General features: G+C 45.4%; 1 protein-coding gene across 3 annotated transcripts in view; it reads left to right on the plus strand.

The window, feature by feature from the left end:
- Window positions 1–2348: 2348 nt before the first annotated feature.
- Window positions 2349–20292, plus strand: part of MYH11 (myosin heavy chain 11) — a 127431-nt gene continuing 109487 nt past the window's right edge. For all 3 annotated transcript variants that reach the window (XM_027527198.1, XM_027527196.1, XM_027527197.1), the window contains exons 1-2: window positions 2349–2456; window positions 19276–19637. In XM_027527198.1, the coding sequence (XP_027382999.1) occupies window positions 19293–19637 (345 nt within the window). In that variant the 5' untranslated portion in view covers window positions 2349–2456; window positions 19276–19292. The remainder of the gene's footprint in view (window positions 2457–19275; window positions 19638–20292) is intronic.

A 20292-nucleotide genomic window follows, 5' to 3' on the forward strand; every position in this document is an offset into this window, starting at 1 on the left:
GATGCAGAACTGCAGAGGGGGCTGGCAGCCCACAGGAAACAGCAGGCAGGACAGGCTGTCATCATTACAAGGTCCTCAAGGCCAAATGCAACTCTGCTTGGTTTCATGTTTGTTTTGAATAATAGCAGCTAACACGAAGCATTTTACATGGATATATGTTCATCTGGGGCTTCCCTGGTGGCTCAAACAGTAAAGAATCTGCCTGCAATTCAGGAGACCTGGGTTCTGTTCCCGGGTCGGGAAGATCCCCTAGGAGAGGGCATGGCAACCCATTCTGGTATTCTTGCCTGGAGAATGCCATGGAAAGAGGATCCTGGTCCTCAGCCTGTAGAGGGCTACAGTCCATAGGGTTACAAAGAGTTGGACACAATTGAGCGACTAACACAGCACGTGTTCATTTTACATGGATCTTCTCAAGGACCATTTACAAATAGCTGGTAAGTGAAGAAGTGACTGCTGTTCTTCCCATTTTACAGATAGGGAAACTGAGGCACCAGGTCAAACAACTAGAAAATGGCACTGGCAGATTCCAACTAACTTTAGTGGGGGTCTTTAGCCTCAAGGCTAATTCCTCTGGGCATTTCCCCTTAATGCCCCTCAGGAAGTGAATCGTGGCAGCTGTGGGCCTCAGACCCAGCGAGGGTTCAGGCAAAACTCTTCACTCCTTGAGGGCCTCAGTTTTCTCACCTGCAAAATGGGGGCATTAATAAAGGCCTCACCATCACGTGACCTGGTGACCAGAGGAGAGTTTGTTGGATAGGATGGGGACGAGTACCAAGCACAGAGCCGGGTAAGGGTCTTCCAACATCTTTAACCCCCTCAGCAAACCCTCTGGCTTAAGCAGCTAGGACCAACGTGGGACTTGGGGGGCCACCTCCTTCTGGCTCAGCCGCAAGCAGAGGGGTCCCCCTCCCACCCCACTGCCCTCAGATGCCGCCCCCCCAACCCCCGCAGGGCGCCGGGAGGCCGCTCGGCACCATATTTAGTCAGGGGGAGCGGGCAGCCCCGAGCTGGTATGCAGCGCTGGGAATTCCTGCAGGAAGGAGCCTGCGCCTGCCCTTTTTGGGTTGTCTCCCGCCCAGCGCCCCCCGCCGCCCGCCGCTCCCGCCCGGGGTGGGAGGACCGGCCGGGAACCTAGGAGTCCGGCCGGGCGGGGAGCGGGGCGCCCAGCTGCCCGTGGGTCCCCGGGCTGGCGCAGGGCCAGCCCAACGCTGCGGCTTCCTTTTATGGCCTGTGTGCGTGCGTGTGACAGGAGAGAGATGGGGGGAGAAAGGGAGGGCGATCTGGAGCCAGAGACACAGGGACCAGAGACAGAGACAGAGAGACAGTAAGAGACAGCCCTGGGAAGAGTGACGGAGACACAGAATGAAAGAAAGGCAGAACAAGACAGACAAACGGTGACGGAGAGACCCGGTGTCAGACACACAGAAGGGGGTGGTGCGGACACAGAGGGTAAGGGAGTGGTACTGAGAGGGACAGAGACAGGGAGAAAGCTTTCAGGCAGCTTCATTTGCAAGAATTTCTTGGGGCGGGGAGGGGCAAGAGAAGGGAGCTTTCAAAGAGCAGGGAGGCACCCACATTCTCCTTGGATCCTGACATGCACCTTGCAAATTACATAATTACCACACACACACTTCAGCTTCAAAAACGGAGGCTCAGAGAGGGGAAGTGACTTGCCTGAGGTCACACAGCCAGCGAATGGTATATCCAGTGCCTGAAGTCACAACAATTGGGTCTTTTTTTTTTTTTTTTTTTTTTGCTTGTGGGTGGAAGTGGCGATGCCAAGTTGGGAAAAGTAAAAACTTCCCCTTGCCGCACAATTCCCAGCAGAGTTGGGGGCTCTTGCCTTGTACTTTGCAAAGTTCAGAAAATCCCCTTTCCCTGCCCGTCTCGCAGCATAGCCAGCCCCTTTCCAGGCAGTAGAGACGACAAAACTGGGGAGCGGGGAAAGGTGTCAACTCGGACCCCCACAGCTCCTCCCCTGCGAAAGAAGCGGTTAAAGCCTGCGCGGCTGGAACTGACTCAAGGAAGAAATTCTCAAGCATCCCCTAGAGACGCCGAGTGCTCTCCACCCGTTTCTCTAGGGACCCGGAGTCTCCGCGACTGTCCGAGAGCCGGGGTTAGAAAGCCCCGAACGCCCCTGCCCACTGCGCCCTTCCCAGGGGCCCCCACCCGGTGCGCCCCTTTACGGGCGTCGCGGCAGGAGCGCGCGAGGCCTGGACCAGAGCGGCGTTTTTCGGGCCCTGCAGGGGGCGCTGCGGAGGGAGCAGCGCGGGACCCATCCCCACCCCGCCCTCCTCGGCTGCCTCCCCTTTCCCACCCGCGGGCAGCTCCGGATCTATAAAAAGAGGCGTCCCGGGCGACCGCGGAGATTTGGACGCCCCTGCCTGGGAGGTGTACCAGATCTGAGCTCTCCGTCAAGTTTCTTCTCCGCTCTGCCCCCCAGTTGGAGATCTGTAAGTATGTGGTCCTGCGGGGGACGAAGTTGAGTCCGGGGTTACAGGATCCTGCAGGGCATCCTATAGGGGCTGGAGAGCCATGAGGCGCATCTGTTGCCATCCTCTTAAGGACCACTGGGGAGGGGCCGAGGGGTCACAATTTTCATTTCTCTTTGCCCCGTCATCCTAGATTTTCCCCAAAGCAGCATCTCCCAAGGTAGCCAATGAGAAGTACTCCCTTGGGGGTACTTACTAAAGATAATGCCTGGGCCCATCTCCGGTTACTTTAGAATCTTCAGAAAAACTGTACTCTATGTGTATAAGTCCCAGATGATTCTTGTTATGAGGAGACTCTGGAAGATACGCTGCCTTGGAAATATCAAAGATCCAGCTTCCACTGAAAAGTCATTTCCTATCTCACGGGCAGGCAAGGTGTGGCTCCAGGTGGAGTTGGAAGCATCAGTTTAAAAAACCGTGGGCAGAAGGGGAAGTGTTTTCCCCCAGTCTAGAGCAGCAGTCCCAACCTTTTTGGCATCCCCATGGAAGACAATTTTTGATGGACCAGGGTAGGGGGATGGTTTCAGGATGATTCAATCACATTAAATTTATTGTGCTCTTTATTTCTATTATAATTACACCAGCTCCACCTCAGATCATCAGGCATTAGATGCTGGAGGTTGGGGGACCCCTGCTCTAGAGGGTGCGCTGCTGATAAGCCTTGAGTGATACTCTGATCATGATCCATTTATTATAGCTTGGTATTCTTCCAGACACACACACCGCCCCCTCACTCCAAATTTTTAAAAATCTCATCCAGGTTGACCCCAGGGGGCTCAAATACTGAGATGCCAAAGCCCGCACTTGCTTACAGAGGCTGCAAGTGCGTTAGGTAAGATGGGGCTGGGCTTTCCTGCAGAACACCCATGTTGCTCTCATGTCCCTCCAAGTGGGCAAAGTGAGAGAAAGTGGCTGCCACCTGTTGTCTGTTCTCTGTCTGCACTGAGAGCTGATGGGGATTTGGCCTGCCTGAGGAAAGGCACCATTCAAAACCGCACTCATCAAGAAGTAAAAGCAATTATTGAGAAACCCCGAGAAAGGCAGCATTTAGTACAGTATTAAGAACGAATAGATTAAATTGCAAACTGACCATTATATACAGAGAAGGAGCTTGCAGAAGCTGAGCTGAAAGTCATGAGATAGCAGTGGGTGAAACTGGACATTGAAGACCCATGGAAGTGCAGTTTCCTTGGTGCTTTCCCATTGAGATCAACTACCATTGACGGAGTGCTTATGTGCCAGGCACTGTAGCAGTGTTTGACTTCATTGACCTCATTTAGTCATTGCAACATTTTAAGGGAGGCATTGTGATGCCTGTTTAGTATACAAGACAACTGACGCTCAGAGAGTTTAAGTAATTTGCCCAATGTCACACAGCTTACAAGTGGTGGATCCCATTCCTGCCAATTCTATACCCCTGACCCCACCAACATTTTCCTTTACCATGAACAAAAACTTTGTTGGAATCAGGTTTCTGATGGGACCAGATGGGACCCGTAGGGCAAGTGTTTATCATCTCTTTGAAGAAAATATAAACTGACCTTTTGCAAATTTAAAATAAAATGCACTGTTTGTCCCCTGGCGGTGTGGTCGTCTAGTTGACTAGATTAGATGGGCTGCCATCCCCAGAGTCTAAAAGGTGAACTAGCTGGGCCTTCCTCGAGAAGCTTCTAGGGCTGGTAAACACCGTGTATTTTATTATCATGTCTGAAATAGACATGTTATTCCGTACAAGGTATTTGTTATGGATTTGTTATCGTTACTTTTCTGTGTGAGGGCTGAGATTGAGGCAAACATGCCCATTTATGGTAGCGTTTTCCATGAGGCCGTCCCCAGCCCCCTTGCAAATTAGCCCTGTATTGCGGCTTTGTAGGTCCTGCCTCTGGGGATTTCTCTGCCCTTGTCCTTTCCGTTTGGGAACAAGTTGGGGAGTCCGGAGAGGAAGACATTTGGGAGAAGAGGGGGATTACCTTCTCCTGCTCTCTTTTGTTTTGAAATTTTATTTTTGGGGTGGGAAAGTGGTCTTCTCCTTTCCTCAGCATATTGAATCCAAACAGGTGAATTTTATGCTGTAGGCACAACCATGTAACTCTGAACTCAGATACACATTAGATTTTTCTGGCAAACCACATCCAATTTTAAATTCACCAGAATCCAAGAATGTCACAAGCAAATGTAGAAATCATCCATGTTGTCCTTCCCAAACCTCAGTTTTCCCATCTGTAAAATGGGGCTAATGAGACTGGCTAACATCTGGTGAGTGCTTTTGCTGGGACGCCGTGCTGAATCTGTTATAGGCATCTTGTACTAAGTCTTCACAACAGCTCTTTGGAGCGGATGCTGTTATTATTGGTCCTGTTTCACAAATGTGGAGACGGAATAACTTGCTCAAGATAGCTTGACTAGCCAATGAGGAAGACAAGATTTTACAAAACAAGCTCTTTCAAGACTTCAGTGCCTATGGAATTGCCCTACTGGGAGGATTCAAAGGGATCATGCATACGAAAGATTTAGCATAGTGCTTGGCCCCTGGTGAACTTCCGTGGATGGTTGTTTATATATGGCCAGAGACCTCAAGGATTTTGCTCAGTGTTGCCCAGCAGGTACTTGGCAGAACCAGGAAACCCATGGTGTAGTCTTTCCATAAAAGAGAAACTTGCCCTTAAATTTCTTTTCTTGCCATCTCTTTTCATAAACTCAGTTCCTATTTGGGTAAAGGTGGTGATTAGAATCTTCTGCACTAATATAGATACATTTCCTCGCCTGTGTCAGGAACATGACCAGGTATATTGGCCCAGGTATTTTGTGATTTGTGTAGGATCTCTATGGTGTCCTTGAAGAGCTCAGCTGTGAGTGGGAGGAGCCTGTCTGTGAGTGGGAGTCACCTTCCAAGGTGACTCCTTTGATCCCTGGGGTCTCTTCCTTTCACTCTGACCACTGAATGTATTTAACCATGGCCACACTGTGGGAGAAAGGCTAAGTCTGCAAAAGGCTACGTAGGAATTTGAAGGAACTTTTTGTTTTGCTTTGTTGGAGAATAGTTGACTTTGAAGGAAATTTTGTAAGGGGTCAGATGATAAAGAAGCTAGCGTTGCCTCCTGTCCTGTAGAGGAAGTCAGGTGTCTCTGAACCACATCGGTGATTCAGAGGTTAAAGAGGAATGGTCCTCACCAAAGTCCCTAAGAAAGGGTCATGGGCTTTCCTCTTGTTCACCCGTACAGGCTTGAACTTCCCCTCCGCTGGTGAGGCAGGCAGCAAATGATACAGAATCTCGTAAGAGTTCTGTATCCCTCAGAGTCTGAGACCACTGGGGGTGGTTATAACCCTTCCCTGGTCTCCAGGTAGAATGCCTCTCCAGGTAGAATTCCTGACCTTCTTAGTCCTTCCCCGCTTCCCCATCTTTAGATAAAACCGTTGTTAATATATTCTTGAGCATCTTTTCAAAACTTTTCTATGTCAAATCTTCCTTTTTTACACAAATATTGTTGGCTTTGTAAATTAGCTGTTTTTTCACTTAATTGCATATTTTTAACTTTCTATATCAGCATATTGTGGTGTTTTAAAATCACCTGCGTAATATTCTATTACATGGAAGTATAGCATCTAATCAAGGAGTCAGGGAAAGACTCTGATGCGGGGAAAGATTGAAGGTAAAAGGAGAAGGGGGCGAAAGAGAATGAGATGGTTAGATAGCATCACTGACTCAAAGGACATAAATCTGAGCAAACTCCAGGAGTAATGAAGGACAGGGAAGCCTGGCATGCTGCAGTCTATGGGGTTGCAAAAAGTTGGACATGACTTAGTGACTGAATAACAAAATAGCATCTTACTACAACAACCTCTTATTGAAATTTACCAGCTTCACTCCACATATAAACAGGGCTTCAGGGACCATCTTTGTGTATCTATTTATATCTAATTATATGAGTTTATCTGCAGGATAAATTCCCAGCAATGCAATTTGCTAAGTTAGAGAGCATGCACATTTTAAATGAATAGATATTGCTAAACAGTCCTCTAAAGACACTGTCGATTTAAATTTCGATTTAATAGACACATAGAAGACTACATGTATTTTAAGCTATGCTAAGCCAGAGTTGCAAGAAACAAGACACAGTGGGGCTTTTAGGACCGGAAATGGCCAGTTCTCTCTATCCTCAAAGCATCCTCCGTGGGATTCACCAGACCTCTTGCTGACCAAGTTCTCTTGGTAGGGAGGAAAAATTAATTTGGCTTTGATAATTGTAAGAACTTCCTTCTGGAGGTACTTTTAAAACAGTATACAGATGGGTTAGGCAGATGTCATAAAGGCATGCAGCTATGGCAAAGCCTCACAAGGGCAAATCCGTGCAAGGAAGCCAAGCAAGGAGGAGACTTCCTGCTTGGATCAGGTGTCAGATCTGGGTTCTAATCTTGGCTCCAACTTTTACAAGCAAAAGCCTTTACTTTCTGGGACCTCCATAGCCTTATAGGAATAATCAATAATGCCTACCTCATGTATTAGAAAACATAGCAAGATGGTATATATAATAAATAGCCTAACTTGATGTCCCACAAATGGAAAGGGGAATAAAGGCTTCCCAGGTGGCGCTAGTGGTAAAGAACCCACCTGCCAATGCAGGAGATATAAGAGACGCCAGTTTGATCCTTGGGTCGGGAAGATCCCCTGGAAGGGGGCATGGCAACCCACTCCGGTATTCTTGCCTGGAGAATCCCATGGACAGGGGAGCCTGGTGGCTACGGTCCATAGGTCTGCAGAGTCGGACACAGCTGAGCGACTTAGCACATGTAGCACGATGGTAATTGTAGCCTGTTATTAATGACAGATTAAGAGTCCCGGTTGCTCATGGTGACAGTTTGGGGCCTGGAGATCTGGTGCGTCTGGGGGCCAGCCCCTCCCCCAGCTTCCCTCTCCACACTGACTCCTCCCTCACCTGGACCAGGTCTTAACCCAGTTTCTTCTCTGCAGAGCTCCTGTCAGCTGGTGTGTGTTCTAGATCAGGCCCCAAAGGTTTTCATTTTGCCTGCATGGCATTTGAAACATGCACTGATTTCCTTTAGGGATGGATATGATGGCTCAGGCAGTAAAACATCCACCTGCAATGCAGGAGACCTGGGTTTGATCCCTGAGTCGGCAAGATCCCCTGGAGAAGGGAATGGCTACCTTCTCCAGGATTCTTGTCTGGAGAATCCCATGGACAGAGGAACCTGAAGGGCTAACAGTCCATGGGGTCGCAAAAGTCAGACCCGACTGAGCAACTTCACTTTCACTTTCATTTCATACCTAAATGCAGACTTCCAAGTCTGTTGGATATCTGGTAGTGCCCGGCCCACATCCTCACTCAGACACCCCAGCAGGAGCTAGGAAGCTGCCCTGTCTCCTCTGGACAGACCAGAGGGCTCTGTCCAGCCACTTCCAGCCTGGGTCACTCTGCATTGCTTACCTGACCCTGGCGACATTTGAGTTGGTGTCTCTGGTCCAAAATCTTGGCAGTAAAATACTGAGCGTAGCTGTTAACTAGGGTTGATGACGTGCAAATCCTGTTACTGTTTACTCTGGGGAATTTTATTCATTTTTCAATAATACAGAAGCAGAAGGGGCAAGATCTTTTACCCCTGAGTTCCTCTGGGGAAGATAAAACCGATACTAAAACAAGCTGAAATAGCTAAACATTCTCAGTTGGTCCAACTCCAGCCTTTTTGATCTGGAATTACAGATACCGCAAGATGTTAGAGCCCTTTCTATTTCTTTCCCCAAGTGAAAAACGCAAGGCCCAGAGAGAGTGACTTGCCCAGAGCGACCCAGTGAGTTCAGCACAGAACTGGGATGTGTAAACCTGTGGTCTTACAGAGGCTAATGAAGAGCTCAAAGAAGGGAGCTGGGTGTTGTTGAGGAAGCCAGGATGTGCCCAGAGCTGGCACACTTGGCTGTGTCGGACGCTGCTGATGCCAACAGTGAAGAGTCCTTTGCTTTCATCAAAAGGCTGGATAGCAGCCTTTGATCATGCACTGGACGTAGTGTCCATCAATCCTGGGTAATGAGCCTGAAGGTGTCCTTTCAGCTCTTAGAGCTGATGCAGGACATTGGATGGTACAGGGTGGGAGTGAAGGGGGCGGGGATGGTTGGGGAGGAGAGCTTGAAAGGAAGAAACCAGGAGGGTGGGAGTCTCCTTGAGGTTTGGCTGCCTGAGCTCCTCTTGTGTGCCCTCCCTCCACATGTGTGGCCTTCCATAGCTGGCATTCCAGGTTGGCTGGGACAGTCCTCCCACTAAGAGACATCTAGCGATACCTGCAGACATTTTCGGTTGTCGCGTCGAGACCGGAGAGGCTGCTAATGGCCTTACAAGGCAAGGGGCAGGCCCTCTCCCTGCACGCTCCACCTGCCCCCCTCCCCCACACTTTCGCCCGCCATCCATCCCACCGGCAAAGAATTATCCATCCTCAAATGTCAGTAGTGCCGCCGTTTTGAGAGACCCTGCTCTAAATTAAGGACCTCGGCAGGGAGTTGCAGACGGCAGTTTCCCCTGCATTTAGAGCATGGCGAATCCTATCACTGCGGCGTGCTCTCTGGCCACTGCTGCAGTCTGGCAAGCTGCTTTTCGTTTCCCTCTGTACCTCACCTAATGCCTGACCTGACACTTTCTGCCTGATTGCCCACAACCTCAAGTTTTGAAGGCTCAAGGCTCTGGCTGCACCCTGAGGCAAGTCCTTAAAGCAATAAAACCAAGTTACCTGCAGCCTTCAAGTAGCCAAAGACTGATCCAGGGTGTGTCCTGTGTGTGCCTGTGTTTCTTTCAGGCCTCAAGTTCTTTCCCTATTTCACAGAAGGTAGGAGAAGGCAGTGGCACCCCATTCCAGTACTCTTGCCTGGAAAATCCCATGGACGGAGGAACCTGGTAGGCTGCAGTCCATGGGGTCACTAACAGTTGGACACAACTGAGCAACTTCACTTTCACTTTTCACTTTCACGCATTGGAGAAGGAAACGGCAACCCCCTCCAGTGTTCTTGCCTGGAGAATCCCAGGGACGGGGGAGCCTGGTGGGCTGCCATCTCTGGGGTCGCACAGAGTCGGACACGACTGAAGCAACTTAGCTGCAGCAGCATACAGAACAGGAAAGATTACTTGGAAAACATTTTTTATTCAGATTCCACCACATCTAGCTGTGCTATGACGGTCAAATTACTGACCCTCTCTGTGCCTCAGTGTAATGGTGCCTTGGGTAGCACTTTTTAGGGGTTTAAACAAGATAATAGCTGACAGTCAATTACAGCAGCAGTAGGGCTTCCCCAGTGGTCCAGTGGTTAAACTCTGTATTCCCAGGGCAGGGGGCACAGTTCAATCCTTGCTCAGGGAACTAAGGTCCCCCATGTCACATGATGTAGCCAAAAAAAAAAAAAACAGAGCAGCAGCTATGATTACTAATATTAGTAATATTAATTTGCTATACTCACCACATTTTCTCAAGGGCAAATCTGTGGGATTTAATCAGTGTTTTGGGTCTGTAGTGTTCATGTGTTCAAAGACGTGTGGTCAAAGGACTGAAATAGCTTTCAGATGTCAGGACCTTGAATGTCCTGATGCGAGCTCTCCCTCTAAATGATGGAGGGAAATGGGTAGCACTTCCCTGAATCCTGCACCACCCCCACCCCAAGTATTAATATTTTGAGGGATTTGAGTTCCAAGGAACATACTCTGGGAAACGCCGTTCTAGAGTGAAGCCAAGCTCCTCTTTTCCTTTTCTTTCTTTTGACCAAAGTGGATTTCACACATTGTGGCTGTCAGAGACCTCAATGACATGGGAAGCAGCCCAGCCTCTCTCTCCTTCTTTTGGACAAAGACTGAATCTTTGCACTTGATCTGTTTGTATTTTTGAGTCCTAGATTAGACAGGGTTCCTGGCAGTGGAAATTCTTGAGTCCTTCTGCTTTTCTGCTGTGTTTTTTGCTTTTCTATTTTTTTTTTCCTGATTTTTAAGGCAGCTCACCAACATAGAAATTAGGAAGAGTCCACTTAGTTGTCATGCTGCTCGAAACAAATAAAATACATCTCCTGGTCTTCTTGGGTATAATTGGCTACCATTCAAAAACTTCTCTCGATTGTACTTATACTACTCAACTGCACAATTAAGTGGTAAAGATGGTAAATTTTATTATGTGTATTTTACCATAATTAAAGGTAAAAAGAAAAAATTTTTATTGAAGTGTATTCTATATCAGAACAGTACACATCTCTATAGGTATGTAGCTTGATGAATTTCCACCCATGTAATTGGTATTCAGATTAAGAAACAAAGTTATCAGCTCCATCAACCTCCATCATGTCCTACCCCTCCAGTTACATCTGATGTCTAGCACCGTAGGTTAGATTTGCCTGGTTTTGAATCTCATATATAGGCACACCTAATTTTATTGTGCTTCACAGATACTGTGGGGTTTTTTCCCCTGCAATTTGAAGGCTTATGGCAAATCTATGTTCAGCAAGTCTATTAGTGCCATTTTTCCGACACCATTTGCTTACTTCCTGTCTCTGTGACACATTTTGGTAATTCTTGTATATTTAAGGTGATTTCATTGTAATATTTGTTATGTGATCTGTGATCTTTGTCATTGCTACTGTGACTCACTGAAAGCTCAGATGAAAGTTAGAATTTTTTAACAATCATGTATTTTTCATTAAGGTAGACATTAGACATAATTAGACATTAGACATAATGCTATTGCACAGTTAATAGACAACAGCATAGTGTAAATGCAACCTTTTTATACACTGGGAAGCCAAAGTATCCATGTAACTTGCTTTATTGTGATGGTTGCTTTATTGCAATGGTCTGGAACTGAGCCTAAAGCATCTCTGAGTTCTGCCTGTAAACAGAATCACACCATATGTCCTTCTTGTGTCTGCCTTTTTTTTCACACAAGTGTTTGTGTGATTTGTTCTTATGGTGTGGAGTTGTAGTTTACTTAATCGGGTACCATTTTGAAGAACAGATTTTTTAAAAAAAATATTATACATCTTTGTTCAATAGATATCTATTGATTTATTCGGCTTCTCTGGGTGTTAGTTGGAGCATAAGGGATACAGTTCCCTGACCAGGTATGGAACCCAGGCCCCTTGCGTTGAGAGAATGGACCACTGGGCCACCAGGGAAGTCCCCCCAGAGCCTCTTCTAATCCATAGGTTCCCCCCTTTTAAAATGGTTTACCTGTTAAAGAAACTGAGTCATCCTTCCTACGCTTTCCTACCTTGTCGACTTTGTCACATGCCCGTGACCTTGGTTGGCATGTTCCCTGTGCCCTGCATTTCCCTTAAATAGGTGTTAGATCCAGAGGCTTTGTCAGTGTCTGTCCCCACTCCACCCCCTTTTTTTCTGTAAGAATATTTCACTGGTGGTGGTGCCACTTCCCCAGGCATCCCCTCTGGAGGCACATAACCTCTGATCGGCTTTGTTTTTGCAGCGTTAAGTTTGCTGAGTAGGTGTAGGTGGTGTCCGCCCCATCCATCCATTGGAAAGTTCTCCATCTGCTATTCAGGATTCCCAGATGGTGCTGGTGGTAAAGAACCCACCTGTCAATGTGGGAGACATAAGAGACTCAGGTTTGATCCCTTTGTCAGGAAGAGCCCTTGGAGGAGGAAATGTCAACCCACTCCAGTAGTCTTGTCTGGAAAACCCCATGGGCAGAGGAGCCTGACAGGCGACAGTCCATGGGGTTGCAAAGAGTCAGTCACAAGTGAGCACACAGCACATTTGTTTGTCATCTGATATAATAGGGTGGGTCTGAAACTGTGGACCAGTATCCTCTGCATCACCCGGGAGCCTGTTAGAAATGCAGATCCCTGGGTTCACCCCAGACGTACTGGCTCAGAAGCTCTGGGGTTGGCCCAGGCATCTGTGATTCCACAACCTCCCAGGTGAGGCTGATGCACAAGGAAGTCTGAGAACCACTGGTCTGATGTTTTAGCAACTTTGATAGCGATTGCCAAGACCCATTATTTTATTCAGAGTTCCAGAATTGCTACATTCTAGTTTCATCATTTCTTCTACATTTATATAGCAGGAATTCTTCTAAGTAGATGGTAGTATTTTTTTTTTTAAGCAGTGAATGGGGGCTGAAGGGAGAATGCTGTTGGAGTTACTATGTCCCAGAAGAAATTCAATAGCAATTTAAAAATTAAAAGCGATTTTCCAGGGGGTCCAGTGATGAAGACTCCATGTTTCCACTGCAGGGGGGCTTGGGGTCAATCACTATTTGGGGAATCTGTATCCCACATGCCCAGAGTCACCCCCTCCCAAAAGAATTTAAAGTGCAGGAAACGTGATCGTTAAACCTAGAACAGTGTACATTTTCTACAATTCTTTAATTCACTTTTTGGGATAACTGGAGTGATTTTTCAGATTTAGGGAATGATTCACTCATTTCTTATTTTATTTTTTAAAGAGCTACTAGATCAGGTCACCCAGGAGAAATAACTAACCTTTCTGAACAAATTAGCTCCTGGTTTTTATTATTGTCATTTTCACCCTGGAAGAGGAAAGCGGGAGGAACTGCCCCTCTGATTTTTGCCTTGCAAAGTCTGCATTTTAGGAGTTGACGGCCCAGCTCCAGGGGCCCATTGGTGGGATGTGGAAGTTAGTCCACCTCCATGGGATTTGGAGTCCAAGCATGCAAATTATCTTGCGCCTCTTGCGTCTCCTGCTTTGGCAGGTGGGTTCCTTCCCACCCACACCACCTGAGAAGCCTGAATAGCAGATGGAGAACTTCACAACGGATGGATCGGGCCGACACCACCTACACCTACTCAGTAACCTTAACGCTGCAAAAACAGAGTTGATCAGAGGTTATGTGCCTCTAAGAGGGGATCCATAGCTAAAGGAGCTATGAATTGTTTTCTGCTGAAGAAGGGGCATCAACCACGCAGTACATCCTCACTCAGCCCGCACCTTAGTTCTTTGGAACCACCAGTGGGTGGGAGAGGAGGGTGGATCGGGTTGGAGGAGCTGAACACGAGCCAGTGTTCCGAGGGCAGGACAGCTCCTGCAGGTATGGTCAGAGGGCCTGGGATGGGCCATTGGACAGGTCTGAAAAGAGTCTGTTGCCTCAGCAGCTCGTCTCCTGGTCATATCTAGACAATTGAATGGAGAATCTGACATTTAATGACTTAATATTTTAGATAAAGACAGACTTCTTGTCAATTATTTAGTGGCCTTGAGGAAGAATTTATAGAGAGGCAGAATCAGTGTCTTAGTTTCCGCCTCTTTCTTTACCAGTTTTCAAAACCATGGGTTGATTCCCCAGCAGCTTACAAAGATGATCTGTGAATTTTTTTTTAACCATGATGAGCTCATGGATTTAAACATACTAATCTTTCAACTGTTGTATTTACCTTACTGATGTTCAGACTGTCCCACATTTGACCAAATAGAACCCTGGTTTAATATTTTTGTGTGTAGTTTTCTAGACTTATTAAAATGTATACACGGATGTATGAAATGGCAAGACAGGGATGATTTGAGAGAATAGCATTGAAACATGTATATTATCATATGTGAAACAGATTGCCAGTCTAGGTTCGATGCATGAGACAGGGTGCTCAGGGCCGGTGCACTGGAATGACCCAGAGGGATGGGATGGGGAGGGAGGTTCAGGATGGGGAACACATATACACCCGTGGCTGATTCATGTCAGTGTATGGCAAAAACCACTACGATATTGTAAGGTAATTAGCCTTCAATTAAAATAAATAAGTTAATTTTTTAAAAATGAAGAAAAATAAACAAAATGATAAGACATTCTTTTATAACTATCTTATTCAGCTTTATTGAGGTGTAATGTACATATAGTATTTCTTTTACTTTTTAAAAAATTCACTGGTTTTTAAGTGTACAGCTCAGTGAATTTTGACAAATGTATATAGTCGTATGATCATCGTCGTAATCGGGATATAGAATGTTTCCATCACCCCGGAAGTTCCTTTCTGCCTCTTGGCAGCCAGATCCCTCCCCAGCCTGTGAGCAATCACTGATCTGTTTCCTGTTGCCACAGCTTCGCCTTTTCTAGACCTCCTTATCAGTGGAATAAGAGCGTGTGTAGGACTTGGGTTCTGCTTCTTTCATTAAGCTTGCTTCCACAATTCATCTTTTTTATGGTGTAATTTGTTCCTTTTTACTGCTGAGTATTCCATTTATGCATTTTGGGTTTTGTCATATTGACTTTGCATGGTCAAAAGTCACCTATTGTATAATTCTGTTTTTTGCAATGTCCAGAAAAGGCACATCTATAGAGACAGATAGTAGATTAGTAATTGCCAGGGAGTTGGGAGTAGGAACAGGGAGTGACTGCAGACTAGTATGAGGAAACCCTTTTTGGGGTGATGGGAATGTTCCAAAATTTAGCATCATGATAGATGCACAACTCTGTAAATTTACTAAAAGTCATTGAATTGTGCATTTACAATGAGAGAATTTTAAATCATGTAAATGACAAATAGGTTAAGATGAAAGGGAAAAATCCTTATTTTTTATTTTACAAGTCTATAATTTGCATTTTAATTAACTTAGAGTCTTTTAATGTTCAAAACTTGTGGGCAAATCTGTAAACAGCATGAAGTCTATGAATTATCACTTTCATTCTTTTTTAACATTCTTTTTTTTTAATTTTCCATTATGTTTCATCACAGGATATTGAATATAATCCCTGCGCTCTACATTAGGACCTTGTTGTTTATCCGTTCTGAGTGTAATAGTCTGCATCTGCCAATCCCACACCCGCAATCCAGCCCTCTTCCTCCCCACTCCCCCTTGGCAACCACAAACCTGTTCTCTTTGTCCGTAAGTCTGTTTCCATGTTATAGATAGGTTCCTCTGTGCTGTATTTTAGATTCCGCATGTAAGTGACATCATACGGCATTTGTCTTTCTCTTTCTGACTTATCTCACTTAGTATGAGCATCTCTTGTTGCATCCATGTTGTTGCAAATGGCACTGTTTCATCCTTTTTTATGGCCGAGTAGTATTCCATTGTATCTATGCACCACCTCTTCTTTATCCATTCATTTGTTGATGAACATTTAGGTTGTGGCCATATTTTAGCTATTGTGAACTGTGCTGCTGTGAACATAGGGATGCATGTATCTGTATGAATTATAGTTTTGTCCAGGCATATTCCCAGGAATAGGATTGCTGGATCATTCTGGTAATGATTGCTGGTAATTCTATTTTTAGTTTTCTGAGGAACCTCCATACTATTTTCCATAGTGGCTGCACCAACTTATATTCCCACCAACAGCACAGGGCAGCCGGGGGTGGGGGGGAAGGGTGAAAGGGCAGAGTTTTGTGTGGCATATATAAAAGCCTACATCTTGAATTTTGGGTGGGCTTATAGCAGTCTGTTGCCCGGATGATCTGTAATTCAACAAGGCACTTCCTGAAAACTATTTGGATTGCTTGCAGGTTTTGCTGTGCCAAATTGCACGGCAGTGCACATTTTTATACATCTGTTAACACTTGTCTGTTTCCATAAGCTAAATTGCTAGAAATGGAATTGCAGGTCAAGGGATGTGTGTGAACTTTTAGGACTTTTCCAGCCATAAGGGCAATGTATGCAGAGCCCCAGCCCCTACTCTCCTGACAATACAGGCCTTATCAGTGGTTTTCATCTTAGCCAAGCGGTGAGTGAAAAGCAGCATCTCATTGCTTCACCTTGTAGTTCTTCATTTACTCCTGAGGCTGAACATCTTTTTCTTATGTGAATTGGTTACTTGAAGTCTTTTGTAAAGTATCTATTTTTGTTAATCATAAATTCAATAAAAGTTATAAAACTATATTGGCTTCCCATGTAGCTCAGCTGGTAAAGAATCCACGTGCAATGCAAGAGACCTGGGTTCAATCCCTGGGTTGGGAAGATCCCCTGGAGAAAGGAACAGCTACCCACTCCAGTATTCCAGCCTGGAGAATTCCATGTGATCACAAAGAGTCAGACACGACTGAGCAACTTTCACTTTCACTTTCTTTCATGGCAAAAATGCATAATAGAAATGTACCCATGTTCAAAGTCGCATTATTCACAATAGAGGAAATGTGAAAGTAACTCAAGTGTCCATCAACAGATGAATGGATAAACAAAATGCCATATGTCTGTACAATGAAATGTTATTAAGCCTTAAAAAATGAGTGAACTTCTGATTTACGCTCCAACATGGATGAACTTTGAAGACATTATGCTAAGTGAAATAAGCTGGTGACAAAAGGATAAATACTGAATATTTCACTGACATGAGGTCCTGAGAGCAGTGAAATTCATAGAAACATAAAGTGGAATAGTGCAGGCCAGTGGCTGGAGGGAGGAGGTGATGAGGAACTAGTGTCTAATGTGTGTGGAGTCTCGGTTTTACAAGATGAAAATAGTTCTGGTGTTGGATGGTGGTGATAATTGCATGACAATATGGATGTACTTAATGTCACTGCAATGAAAATGTGTAAGACAGTACATCTTATGTATATTTTACTACAAAAAATTAGTAGTACTTTTCATTAGTCATGAAAAGTAAAAATCCCTTCAAAACTGTACTCGATAAGTACATATTTCTCCAGTTATTTTGCCTATATGAATTTTAAATATTTTAAAATAAAAATGGGTTATTATACTAGTGCTTTACAATATTCCCTATATTTCATTTTTAAGCAATTCTATTCAGATCCAGTTTAAATACCATGCAATTCACCCATTTAAATTGTGCAACTGAATTGCTTTCAGCATAGTCATAGAATTGTGTATCCATCACTGCAGTACATTCTAGAACATTTTCATTACCCTAAAAAGAAACCCACTCCCCTCTACTTCAGTTCAGTTCAGTTCAGTCACTCAGTCACATCCAACTCTTTGCAACCCCATGGACTGCAGCACGCCAGGCTTCCCTGTCCTTCAACAACTCCCAGAGCTTGCTCCAACTCATGTCCATCCAACCATCTCATCCTCTGTCATCCCCTTCTCCTCCTGCCTTCAATCTTTCCCAGCATCAGAGTCTTTTCCAATGAGTCAGTTCTTTGCATCAGGTGGCCAAAGTATTGGAGTTTCAGATTCAGTTTCAGTCTTTCCAGTGAATATTCAGGACTGATTTCCTTTAGGATGGACTGGCTGGATCTCCTTGCAGTCCAAGGGACTCTCAAGAGTCTTCTCCAAGACCACAGTTCAAAAGCTTCAATTCTTCATCGCTCAGCTTTCTTTATAGTCCACCTCTCTTATCCATACATGACTACTGGAAAAACCGTAGTTTTGACTAGATGGACTTTTGATGGCAAAGTAATGTCTCTGCTTTTTAATATTCTGTCTAGGTTGGTCATAGCTTTTCTTCCAAGGAGTAAGTGTCTTTTAATTTCATGACTGCAGTCACTATCTCTGGTGATTTTGGAGCCCAAGAAAATAAAGTCTCTCACTGTTTCCATTGTTTCCCCATCTATTTGCCATGAAGTGATGGGAGCAGATGCCATGATCTTAATTTTTTGAATGTTGAGCTTTAAGCCAACTTTTTCACTCTCCTCTTTCACTTTCATCAAGAGACTTTTGAGTTTCTCATCGCTTTCAGCCATAAAGGTGGTGTCATTATTCAAGATTATTGATATTTCTCCCAGCAATCTTGTTTCCAGCTTATGCTTCAGCCGTCCTGGCATTTTGCATGATGTACTTTGCATATGCGTTAAATAAGCAAGGTGATAATATACAGCCTTGATGTACTCCTTTCCCAATTTGGAACTGGTATGTTGTTCCATGTCTGGTTCTAACTGTTGCTTCTTGACCTGCATACAGATTTCTCAGGAGGCAGGTAAGGTGGTCTGGTATTCTCATCTCTTGAAGAATTTTCCAGTTTGTTGTGATCCACACAGTCAAAGGCTTTGGCGTAATCAGTAAAGCAGAAGTAGATGTTTTTCTGGAACTCTCTTGCTTTTTCTATGATTCAATGGATGTTTGCAGTTTGATCCGTCTACTGTCACTCTTTTATTCTCTCCCAGCTGTTGGCAACCACTAATCTACTTTTTATCTCTCTGGATTTGCCTATTCTGGACATTCTTATGTAAGCAGAATCATACAATACATGGTCCTCTGTGACTAGATTCTTTCACTTAGCATAATGTTTTCAAGATTCATTAACACTCAGTGTATTTCAGTACTCCACTCCTTTTCATGGCTGAGTAATATTCCATTAAATGGATAGGCCACATTTTATTTATCCATTTATCTGCTGATGGACATTTGGATTTTTCTTCTGTTTTTTAGTTATTAGGAGCAATGCTTCTATGAACACTCACCTGAGTTTTTGTGTGGAAGTATGTTTTCATTTCTCTTGGGTATATACCTTAGAATGGGGTTGTTAGATAATGTGATAAAGCTATGTTTAAACATTTGAGGACCACCCCCTTCTATTTTTACAGTAAACTATAAGACTTGAATTTGTTCCTGTGTCAACACATCTAGACCTACTTCTCGCATCTTAACCCCTGGATAGCAGCTCGTTGTATGAGAATATCATGGTTTATGTATTTATGCCATGTTGATGGACAATATATAGTAGTCCAGATCCTTTTCTGAAGAGCCTTTGGGTCGTTTCCATTTGACAACATAAACCATCCTGCTGTGAACACCTTTGTGCTTTGTGAGATATTTCTGCAGATTGCATCCCCAGAAATGGTGAGGTGAAGGTTTTATCTGTCTTTAGGGCTTGGTTCTTGATCTATCTTTAGGCCAGTCTGGTTCTGGCCTCATTCTTACCTGGTTGTCTTATTCCCCAGGGGACCAACCAGGCACCATGGCGCAGAAAGACCAGCTCAGTGAAGATGAGAAGTTCCTCTTTGTGGACAAAAACTTCATCAACAACCCAGTGGCCCAGGCTGACTGGGCCGCCAAGAAGCTGGTCTGGGTCCCTTCGGAGAAGCAGGGTTTCGAGGCAGCCAGCATCAAGGAGGAGAAAGGGGATGAGGTGATCGTGGAGCTGGTGGAGAATGGCAAGAAGGTCACAGTCGGCAAAGATGACATCCAGAAGATGAACCCGCCCAAGTTCTCCAAGGTGGAGGACATGGCGGAGCTGACGTGCCTCAACGAAGCCTCTGTGCTGCACAACCTGCGGGAGAGGTACTTCTCGGGACTCATATACGTGAGTATCCTGGGGAAGCCGGCCACTTCTTGAAGGTCTCCTGCACCCCTGAGGGAGTGGAGAGGCTTGCAGATGTCTTTGGGGTGCAAGTTAGGAGGCTGAAATTTTCCTTGAGGGAGGTTGCATGTGGGGTAGAATCGTTAAGACCTGGGTTCCCATTCCCCCTGCCCTATCTAGTGCTGTGACATTGAACAGGTTATTTCACCTCTTGAAGCCTCAGTTTCCCCATCTGCAAAATGAAAGCAGTCACCCTCCCCCCACATAAATGAGATCCACAGATCCCACGTTGATCACATGGTTGCGTGGTCCGTGGTGAACAGATTTCAGTGAAGTAGTTCCCTGCTCTTCCACCATCTTGGAAATAAAGGAGAACTCTTAACCTCCTTGAGAAGGCTGATCCATCCCACAGCTGAGTAGGTAGGAGACATTAGGATCCTGGCGAGGTTTGGTGGAGGCCTGCCCTGTCACAAATGGGAATGACTCGATTGCACCTGGATTCCTCTGGGTTGACCGTGCAGGTCGGAGTGAACTAGAGCTGCAGTGTCCAATATAGCAGCCACTGGCCGCATGTGGCTAACTAAATTTAGATGTAAACGAAGTGAAAAGTAAAAGTGTTCGTCGCTCAGTCATGTCTGACTCTTTGCAACCCCATGGA

This window comes from Bos indicus x Bos taurus, chromosome 25 (genome assembly GCF_003369695.1).
Source record: "Bos indicus x Bos taurus breed Angus x Brahman F1 hybrid chromosome 25, Bos_hybrid_MaternalHap_v2.0, whole genome shotgun sequence".
NCBI classification, from domain to species: domain Eukaryota; kingdom Metazoa; phylum Chordata; class Mammalia; order Artiodactyla; family Bovidae; genus Bos; species Bos indicus x Bos taurus.